Genomic DNA, 11,320 nt, shown 5'->3' on the forward strand with positions numbered 1-11,320 from the left:
CCCTTGCATGTTTGCGTGAATGTTATTTGTTCTGAAGTGTATGTGGTTAGTTGCCCTTAGTTCCTGTGTTGTGAATTGGTAATGGAGGACAAAAAATTAATTTCCACTGTTGTATGAGGCAATAACAAATTTGAACTGCCATCTTTCTCCTTCCCTTTGAAAAACTCTTTTTTGGTTATTTGGTTCAATTGGACGGCAGTTGTAATGACAGTGATGTTACCAACTGTCCAATATTATTTGTCCAAAAAGGTATAAAAGGATACAAAAATAAATAATGTAACTTACACCTTTATTTCTTTATTTACATTAATGAATAATTTTAACATTTACACACATTAAACAATTAATGAAAAAAAATAAGTACGGAATTTGAGCAATAAACAATCTATAAATGGCAACACTTAAGATATCTGTAAAATAAAAATTCACTTTTGTAATTTTAAATTACAATTTTATAATTTTAGTTACATATGTAAGTGTTGCCATACTTACAAATTTATACAAATTAACACACAAAAATATTATTAGTAACATTTTTGTCAAACATGAATACAGAGGCCATAGATTTTATCATAGGAGTCAATACAAGTTAATTTATACATAATCCTAACTAGTATAAAAATATTGTCTTTTGTGCGGCTTATGAGATTTATGGTGGCAACACCAAATGTGATTTTATTTCATACCAACATTTTTGGCTGTCAGCCAAATCATTATAATTTTTTTACAACAAACGACTTAGAGTCTAACCAATCCGCGATTAAGACTACAAACAGTAAAATGGTAAAAGATTTAATAGTACGCCTAAAAATATAAGGACGGACCCACATTAGACTAGTAGATATCGGTAATATGATCGAACTAACACATTTATTTTTAAAATTATAAAATGGTCAAATTATCAATTACGGTATGCGGCACGTAACGCAAGAAAATTGCTATTTAGATCCAAGTTAGCGTACTTATGACTATTTACGTACGTTTTGTCCTAATTAAAAAGATCCAATTGAGTGTTTCATATACTTTTGATTATAGCAAAATGCGGTGAACGCTGACACAAAAAGAAACTATGTTTTTAAAACGTTCAAAAACATATCATTCGAGTTTGGCGATTGGTTTTGCCCCATATAAAAATATTTTATATATCTGCCTGCACTTTGTCTAAGTTACATTTATAATATTTACAGTTGTGATATTGTCACTAATTATGGTTCATATTTAAATGTCATGCTAAGGTGTAGTCATTCTAATGAAATTTAAAAATGTCACACATGCAATTTTTACATTATATTGAAATTGTTTTATTCTAAAATTTGTTCAAAATAAAAACTATAATGGAATTATAACATTATCACATTCGTCGATGTAAAAGACTAAAATATAAAAGGAAAAGAACTTATAGAAAAATAAGGTGGTACCTACACAAGTAAAAAATGCTAATATTTACTTAACCCTATTCCCCAGCTGCTAGTCACCGACGGTTAGATTTTATAGGATTTTATAGATATTAAAACATATTGGTATAAAAAAACTACTCTGTGTGAATATGTCAAAGTGACAATCAAAATGTCATTTTGACATTTCAACTATAAAATAAAATTTAACAAGATTTATCTATAAAGTACAATTAAAAGTTTTTTTATGGAGTATATTCGCCATTTTCCTTTTCTAGTTAACAAAAACAGTTTAACTACGATATAACCGGTTTTAGACAAACTGAATTAATATTCATTATCAATAGGGTTAACAGTTTATTTGTCAAAGGACAAATTACTAGGGAGTTGATAATTTTCATTTAATTAAAATATATTAAAATGGAAATTACATCAGAATTTTAGAAATAAATTATTCTATCGAAGACGTCAAATCTCGGAGTCAAAAATATTCTCTATGGTTCGGCTATGTCTTTGATGAATAAGAAGTAAGACTGTCTAAAACTCTTCATCGTCAGTCTCAAGACATTTTGTATGAAAAAATATATTGTCATTAAATTATAATAAAACTTTACAGGTTATCTTCTGTTGTTGAGTTCGTAGCCGTTCTCTTTGCCGGGGGCTTTGGCGGGCGGCGCCTTCGCCACCGCGTGACCCTCCAGCCTCAGCGTGCTCTGCCGGTGTGATGACCTGGAAAACAAACACAATAATTTCATTATAAGAATAAGTCTTTACCTTCTCGTTACTGCAAATCTATTAAACAATTCGTTAATACCTAACTAGTATATTCTTAATATAAGTAGAAGTAACATACAATCAAACTTGACTTTAAAATTATAATGGCCGGTTCCCCAGCTACGTTTAGCCATTCGATAATGTTTTTGGTTCAATGAATTCATAAAATGCGTTTCCGCACTAGAGTTTTACTCCGTTAAAAAGTAGATGAGCTTAACCCTAATAAATCGCTAGGTAATGACAAAATAAGTGAAAACCCAGCATATAACATCTAAAGAAAACCTAAGTTTACTTGTGACGTAAAACCGTGATTTCAAAATATTTAAACTAGATGGCGTTGCTAGGGGAGGGGGGTATGATGAGAGTATGGAGGCAGTTACCGGATGAGGCAGGTGACGGCGAGCAGTATGAGCAGCAGGCCGAGCGCGGAGAGCCCCCAGCCCAGCGCCGAGCGCGCCACCGGCGGCACGCGCGTCGCCAGCCGCAGCAGCGACGACACCTGCTCCGGCAGCTCGTTGATGCCCTGACGTCACACATGGATTACACATCTTGTTCAATCTTATTCTTATATCTTTATTTTATACTAGCTTTCGCCTCCGACTACGTCCGCGTGGAATTACAAAAACAAAAGTGAGGAGCCTATGTGTTCTTCCAGACTAACCTCTAAATCTATGTTAAATATAATCGAAATTCGTTTAGGCTACAAACACTAACAAACATCCATTCTTCTAAACTTTTGCATTTATAATATCAGTATGATTTTACATTATAAAGTACAAAACAATAAAAAATATTATATAAAAAAATAGAGCACCAAGCATCGTACATCGGAATCCGTCGGTATTTTTATTCCTTTTTATTATTTTTGTTCAGTTAGTAGTAACAAAAATTCAAAGTTAGTTCGTTATGAAGATAAAGTACTCTCACCTCCTCGAACCACAGTATGGGGAAGACGATATCTGGGAAGTTGGCGACTTGCTTGATATCGACGACCTGCGACACCGCCAAGTTGATCTGTATGCGTGCGCGCGCTCGCATCGCTATACCCATCTCCTGTACAAACACATTCATTGTCGTTGAACCTCTAATACCACGTGAGTCACTTTTTGACTATTCTGATGCCATTATCTAAAGGATCGGAAGACGCATCGTCTCAGTCTATCAGAAACACGTATTCTACATTAAACATAACTTAAATTAAGTATACACAGACAGCGTATTAGTAGAGTACCTTTACAAAATTATGCAGTTTTTATTCTGTCCTGTAAAGTATTTTTGAAATCCGTGGTGTTATATCATAAAACGCTTCTGATGGGCAAAGAAAGTAGCGCCAGTGGTCGGGAATTTCAGAAGCAAAAGGATTATATGTATGAACTTGTAATGCAACGAAAGGAAGGGGACAAAAACAAGAGTTAAAATTGAATGTATTGCTACAAAAGTAGAGGAATACCGAAGAAAGTATGGATGGATTGAAAGAGGATATGCTTAAGAAGGGAGTGGATTTAGATTTGACGGCTGATATATGGAAGAGCAGCCATATTGTGCACTCCATAGGGACAAGGGCAAGTTAATGATGATACTTCTTATGGCTTAATACTGAAACGAATTTTAAATAATTCGCTTTGTAAGAGCTGCTTATACTTTGTATGAAATTTGGAGTTTAACGTGGCCTTTGAAGACGCTGTTACATATTTAAATAAATCCTAATATCTCTGTCTCTTTGTGGATATGTTTTTATGTGTTTCGACATTAAATTTAAGAAAAATACATACCGGTTGTACATCGATGTAGAGTCTATGTTTCTCAGGTATGGGTGGCGAGATGCCCTCCACCGCGGCCCGCAGGCTCTCGTCCGCCAAGTAAAAGTGAGGGAAAGACAGCATTATTGGGGAATCTGGAAATGAAAACAAGATTTTTACAAAATTGCTAAATTAACAGACAAATAATAACAGATAGAAAATCTTGCCAAAGAGTTTTTAACCATTTTGATAGCGTCTATTCAGGGATTTGATTACACCGAGCGCGTGCACACCTTTGACTAAACTATCGCACAGCCATTTAGTCTTGCATTGATTCCTATGAGCTTATATGTGTGTGCACATTACTCAATTTTAATTTGTGCAACTAGACAGTTGAATTGGCTGCGAAGCAATCGACAATCGCCACAACAGTGTGCGATAGTTTAGTCAAAGATGTGCGCCAGCAACTCTTAATGTAATTAAAAAGGCTAACAAAACAAAGGAAAAAGAGTAACGTAACTCCCACGTCCATAGTCATCCATCATCACCAGTATACTTCCCTAATAAAAGGCTCGGAGCCTACGGTAAAGACTAGTTCCTAAGTCAACCATTATGGTCCAATGCGGGTTGACGTCACACATATCTTTGAATTTCTTCGCCCAAATATGCAGGTTGCATCACAATGTTTTCCTTCACCGTAAGACCGTGGGGTAAATTATGTACATATGAAATTCAAAAATCCCATTGGTACATGGCGGGCTTCGAACCCAAGATCTGTAGGTTACAAGTCAAATGCTTAAACCCGAGCCACCGATAGATGTCCCTTATATGAGATTACTTGTATCTTCACTAATTTTGTGCAAGTTCTTGATGTTCATCTACTCACCATACTGGCAAAGGGAGACGTTGAACAGGCCGTGCGGTGCGCAGGGCGGGCCGGCTGGGCAGAAGCACTTATTGTGTTCGTCCGCCGCGAACACGTCCTCTGGCGGAGTGAACCGGTACCCTTGCACACCGGCTTTAGATTCCACTTCTTCAAGGAACCTGAAATCGATAGAGAGATAGTAACAAATTATGTGATGAATTAAAAATAAAATTGTGTTTAATTAAAAATAAAAAAATTGTGCTAATAATGAAGATTGTTGTTTTACTATCGATTTTACTGATGAGTAAGAAATTTTTTCACATGATTTACTCAGCAAATGTAAAACTCAAGCATGCCAAAAATACATTTTCATTATCGATTATTCAGATGGTACTGATACTGAGCTATTACCTTCTAAGAATTATTGCTAGTATTTCTTACAGCGATATAAAAGCTTCATACTCAGCGTTTAGGAAATCGAAACAAGCATTTGTACAATCAGGGAAACTGTCGGTGTTCCATATTAGAAGCCACAATCGTTTGAACATTTTGATATAACTACAAAAATCAATACAATGCAGCTTATCAATGTATCTGTACCAAAAAAATCGTTTAGCGACACACGGCTAGTTAATTTTTATTATAATCCCTTCGTTGGCAATCACTGTTATCTAATCAGTTATTTATAGTAAGACTTTCGTCGTAGTCGTCTTTCGTGTAGTAAGATTTCCTCGCTTATACATTGATAAACAAAGGTGTGCGAGTAAAGGCATTACCGTACAATAGTTTTAAGAAGCTATTGTTGTGGTTAGTATACGTCTATCGCCTGACTCATGACGACTCTTTGTCACGCTGTTTATTGTTTTGACTTGACTATGGACATTTGTTGATACTAACGTATATAATCAAATAGGAATTACCCTGACTAAATCGAAATTCAATATAATATCCTATGAATATACGATTAATAGAAATCATATTGTTTAAATGATTCATTACTGTAAAGCGTAAGAAACAACTTGTTTAATTAATAACCTAAGAAGATCGTATCTAGATCTTCCACGCTCGATGGTTTTAATGGTTAATTCGTTGCTTAGTGTTATTGTGTAGACATTAAAATTTATGCAGGGTTGAAGATTTTGCCTCTGAAATTTGAGCACAGTTTATCTCTTGTCAAAGTCTTAACTAAATTTTATTAATAAAAAAATTTGTCCAGCCACATTTGAGACGTATTTTGTCTTCATTCTAGAATTTTTAGCCTATCGAAAGACTATTGAATTTAATGTTCAAATAATTTCATAAAACTCATTTTAATATTCAGCATTAACACGTAATCTTTTAAATTCACGAGAGTTTAATATGTGGCGTTTAGTTGCGTTCGGTTCAGGTTACGTAACGCGAGTCTCACGGGAGTCGAATGCGGCCATTGTTCTCGACACGATCGTTGTTGTGACTTTCGCGACTGTTAAACAGGGAAACAATCATTGTTTGTAGATTATTATTTTTATGGAAGTTTTATTTTTTTTATACATTTGTTTATAAATTATCTTCATAGTACAAACGATTCTTTCCGGTTTCACACGAACGTTGTCACCTTTTCCCTTTTCCATTGACCATTATGACTAAGTTAGAAATATACAGATTCGTTATCGTTCTTCTCGACAGATGGCGCTATTGATTTGGTTTTTACTTCATAATGTGTGTGGACTTACCTTAGTGGTAAAAGTCTGCAGAGATCTTTATCGTAAACCATGAGGGTGTCATTCTTGGTGATGTGCGGCGGAAAGATGGAGCCGTCTGATCCGGCGATGCTGTTGCATTCGTCTGTCGTCCAGTGAGGAAGACGCTCTCGCATATTATACCTGAAAAGAAAGTAAAACATAACCAATTATTAAACGGCTAGTACATACGAAGAAAGTAAATTAGTCCCCGTTCTTACAATTACCATAAAAGTACAACATGTTTAACACACCTGTCGAAGATGCCATAGTGCGCCATATCCTTCGCGCCGGAGAACATAGTCACTATGTCAGGGGAGGTGCCGTTTTTCTGTAATTAAGATTTATTTATTAACTTAACAAAGATTCAATCTATGTACGTTTTATATTGTGTTCGGCTATTACACTTATTCTGATTTTGAATGTTCACATACTTCTCAAGTTTAAACATAATTTATTATTGATTACTTTAGCTGATAACTTCAGAACAACCTACCCCATAGAAGAGTCCGAATTCTTCATAAGGCAGCTTCTGTTCTTTGGGCACGACATCCTTGGCGAGTTTAAGCAGAGGATCCTCGTAGCCCCAGAGTAGCTGACCAACAGACACGGCAACGAAGGGCTTGATCTTCAGAATATCCATGATAGATGCCATGGCGAGACGAAGGAATCGCGCTGCGTGTTTGGACTGGGATGTGGCGCTCTGGGAAAGAAACGAACATTAAACAAGACTGAAATATTAAAAAGCTAGCAGATAATATCTTTTGAACATTGTTAGTTATGAATGTGGAGGGGTACTCTGGTAGAGGTAGACGTAGAAAGAGAGGGAGGTATTACGTGAAAGGTGACATGATCAAGAAGGGAGTGGTGACTGAGATGACAAATGATAGAGTTATTTGGTGGACGAAAACCCGGTACGCCGACCCTACGAGAGTTGGATAAGGTAGGGGAGATAATGATAGCAGCTATTATTAATTTCTCAATCACACATATCAGTTATGTTTATTTCCGAAAATTATAATTGTAGTGTATTTAGCTATGTTGTCCTAATTGCGTCAAAGATAATGTAAGGGATGACAATATGTTTTAGGTAATGTCAGTGAAGTTCTGGGGTATTGTCAGTGGAGGAGAGGGAATCATTCTATCTTCGTATCTAGATAAATAAAAAACTGCTATGAAACGTATCTCAGGTCACATATCCTTATGATTCAGTGAGTTATTTTCCAGTACAGTTTCGCAGAAAAGGCCGCGGTCACGATTTAAGTACGTGATTATTGCAACTACACGCTTGTTTAAGATGAAACCTGTTACTCCTTTTACTACCTTCAAGCCGTTTTTATTTGTACAGACTTTTTATCTCGACTATCCATGCGTGGTTGTTATGATATAAAAAGACCTTTAAACCACCAGTAGCTCTATTCTTCCGTATTTTAAAGCGTTTTTATTAACGATTCATAAAATTATTACAGTTGTTTTAAGATTGCTATTAAGCAACGTCCTGATAGAATCAAGTATACTTAAGTACGAGTACTTATGCAGAAATATGTGAAGTACAAAAGTTCACCTCTACCTATAAGTTAAGTAAAAAACGCATTGAGGTCGACAAGTCACGAGTCACGACTTCCGAGTTAAGACCTTGAATCGATATGAGATAACAGACGAAGGTTGCCATCGTGTCTTAACGAAGATCATCTTTATGGTGCAACTCAACTTCAAGATAAAGTTTTCCAAGAGATTTTCTTAAAATTTCAATAGGACAATTCTCCTCGCCCTTCATCTCTTTACATAGTTTTTTCGTAAAAAATCTTTTGTCCATAAGTAACATTGTTCATGAAATCTGATTGAATCCGCATTTATAGTAAGTTAACATCAAGTTTGATGCTTGCTTACTTTTCTCCTTTTAGTAAGGAAAGTTTACAAGCGAACAATTCTGCTTGAATTTTACCTGTTCTTCGAATATGTTTTTGTACACCATTGTGATGACAGAAAAGATGTTGTTGTACTGAATTAATTCAACCACTATTTCTTCAATCGAATTCAAAGTTACTCAACCCTTTTTAATATTGACTCTACCATTTTCAGCTTCACAAACAGGGCGTGACTTACATCTTTGTTTATCAATTTTCTAAAAACTGGGACTGGTCGCTAGTTAACACTTATTAGCAACATGTTTTTAACGTCTCGTGTCCATACTTTATGCAGCCATTAAAAAAATGTTTTCACTAATTTTCGACTTGTTACGGAACAGAAGCGGGTCAATTGCGGTTTTGCACTCGTTCGTAACTTCCGCCATTTACGTAATCGCAAAATTTCGTCCGCTCTGTGACCCGTCTCATAATTTCGGTGATTTACATGTAGTTGTCTTAAAATAACCTAAGTATTGTGCTACCAAGTTTTCTAGCATTTTGGAGCTGTCACCATGACAGTCCATCGATGACTATCAGAGCTGCTAACATTAAGTGTTTATTCTATTAAGTGTTTTGATAGTTAAATTTACTTTGACGTCACATTTACTGCTAAGTTATGAGTCGCCATTATAAATATGAGCATTTGATTGGTCGTGTTGCGAACAAACGTAGATTGAGTTCGTGCAAACGCTGCGGAGCGCCAATTAGCACGTCTGTGTTACTTGCTTGCGCTAAATGCTTACCTACCGATACTTTGAAATTTTCATAAAACATTTTGATATATGTTTTGGCTCCAACTGGATAGCCAATATCATTAACACAAAGTCTTACTTCAAACAAAAATCCATTTTAATTCTGTTAGTCTTTAGTTATATATAGTATGGTATAAACCGGTAAATGTAGACCTAGAAAGAGATGGATGGATTGCGTGAAAGGTGACATGATCAAAAAGGGAAAGATGACTGAGATGATGTATGATAGACTTACTTGGAGGACAAAACCGATCGCCGACCCTAGAGCAGTAGGATAAGCGGCCTTTGGTTAACAAAATGTTCATCAAAGTGACTTAATTTTTTAATTGCAATCTCCAGTTACTTATTGTAATAAAACTTTTTGCATTGAACTAGAGTTGATGATACAAAAAACTTAAAAGCAATATTTTAATTATTTTATGTACAGTGAAAAATTGAAATCCGTCTGTCCGTTCATCGATCTTTGGCCGGCGGCAAGTTGTATGCATAACGGTCTATGAACATAATTTATTCTTGTGTACCGCTACTCTATGGACTTGACTATGGGTGTGGATCGTTGAAGTCTATTATATGGAGACGAATGGAAAATTTATCATCTCCATGAGTAAGCTTTAATACTTATAATTGAATCCTTAATTTTTTAAATTACGATAAAATAATTATCGTTTAGAAATTCAAAGTTATTTAAAATCAAATTTTCGATAGACTTTACAGAAAATTATTCTTACTATATCTGGTATGTTCTGTACGTGTAAATTCTCAAGATAATTGTTTTTATATGAGAGTAATTACATATCGTTTTTATGTGTGGATGTTAACTTAACATTACATCACTTTGGGAAAACCACGTAGTTAATTAACATGCTTTTAAAATTAATTATCTTTGAAAACATCGCTGTCGAACCAAATTATTTGACCGGTTTTGAAAAATAAAAAACAGGTCAGTAAGAGTCATAATTTTATTTGCAACTAGCTGTTGCTCGCGACTTCGCTCGCGTAAAATAAAAAAAATGTAGCCTATTTACAGATAAATTACCTTTCTGACGGTGAAAGAATTTTTAAAATCTGCCCAGCAGTTTTTGAGTTATTTCAATACATACAAAAATACAAATTTTTCCTCTTTTTAACATTGCGGGGTATAACAGTAATTACATTTTTTTAAATCTAAGCAATTGTAATAAATTTATTAACCTACAAATTTAGTATGCCTAGTTTAAAAATGAATAATTTTGGACTGAAGCGTATTTGTTTTTATATCCTGAATTAAGTTACTTAGTAGATAATACCAAGAGAATATGTCATGAAACAAACATATTGCAAACCAAGCGACAACGTTCGCAAGTGTAGGCGCATCCACTATCTTACTTTCATCATAGAAGTCGCGTGCACAAGGAATGTTTATTTTCTGCAAATAGACAGCGCGTACGCACGGCAAGTCTACTTGACCGGTTATTCAACTTGAATCATTAGTTTTTAATATAAAAACATGTATAATATTATTAAGAGAAAAAAAATAATTATATGTATTGAACAGGCATAAAAACTACTGAACCGATTAAATTTTTTGTTCACTGTTGGGAACTTACACTAATCCCGAGTGTTACAAGCTATTTTTATTACTAGATTTTTTTTTAATCCCCTGTATAAGTCGCGTGCAAACGCTAGTCTATACTAATATTATAAAGAGGAAAGATGTGTATTATTGTATTTTTGCATGTATTGAAATAACTCAAAAACTACTGGGCCGATTTTTAAAATTCTTTCACCATTAGAAAGGTAATTTATCTGTGAGTAACATAGGCTGTATTTTTTATTATTTTTTAAATTACACGCGGCCGAAGTCGCGAGCAATAGCTAGTCATAAATATAGAAAAGAATTATACTTGTTCATAGTTTGTGCTTTTGTGTGTAACCTTCAATTTTCAAATGTCCTTAAACTATCGGTCACATTTACGGATTTTTTTTAAATTCAATTGATATATTGTAACGTCAATCCCTTACCTACATACCTTCAGTTTTAACTGAACAGACAAACTTTTTAATTAAATAGTGCGTGTATATAAAAGAATAAAAAACACCTCTTATAAGCGTGCGTTCGCACGGGCAGACTTTGTACGCCGCGGTAAAGTTCAAGGTCAGCAGACTTTTTACGCCCACGAGATAGGTGTTCG

The 11,320-nt window shown here is 34.8% G+C and overlaps 1 protein-coding gene across 2 annotated transcripts in view; it reads right to left on the reverse strand.

The window, feature by feature from the left end:
* Positions 1-281: 281 nt before the first annotated feature.
* Positions 282-11,320, reverse strand: part of LOC106107300 (scavenger receptor class B member 1) — a 40,961-nt gene continuing 29,922 nt past the window's right edge. For both annotated transcript variants that reach the window (XM_013288102.1, XM_013288101.1), the window contains exons 5-12: positions 6,987-7,193; positions 6,745-6,821; positions 6,485-6,634; positions 4,794-4,951; positions 3,941-4,062; positions 3,096-3,221; positions 2,549-2,691; positions 282-2,123 (exon numbers count right to left, since the gene is read on the reverse strand). In XM_013288102.1, coding sequence (XP_013143556.1) covers positions 2,012-2,123; positions 2,549-2,691; positions 3,096-3,221; positions 3,941-4,062; positions 4,794-4,951; positions 6,485-6,634; positions 6,745-6,821; positions 6,987-7,193 — 1,095 coding nt within the window. In that variant the 3' untranslated portion in view covers positions 282-2,011. The remainder of the gene's footprint in view (positions 2,124-2,548; positions 2,692-3,095; positions 3,222-3,940; positions 4,063-4,793; positions 4,952-6,484; positions 6,635-6,744; positions 6,822-6,986; positions 7,194-11,320) is intronic.

This window comes from Papilio polytes, unplaced genomic scaffold, assembly GCF_000836215.1.
Source record: "Papilio polytes unplaced genomic scaffold, Ppol_1.0 DF822067.1, whole genome shotgun sequence".
Lineage (NCBI taxonomy): Eukaryota > Metazoa > Arthropoda > Insecta > Lepidoptera > Papilionidae > Papilio > Papilio polytes.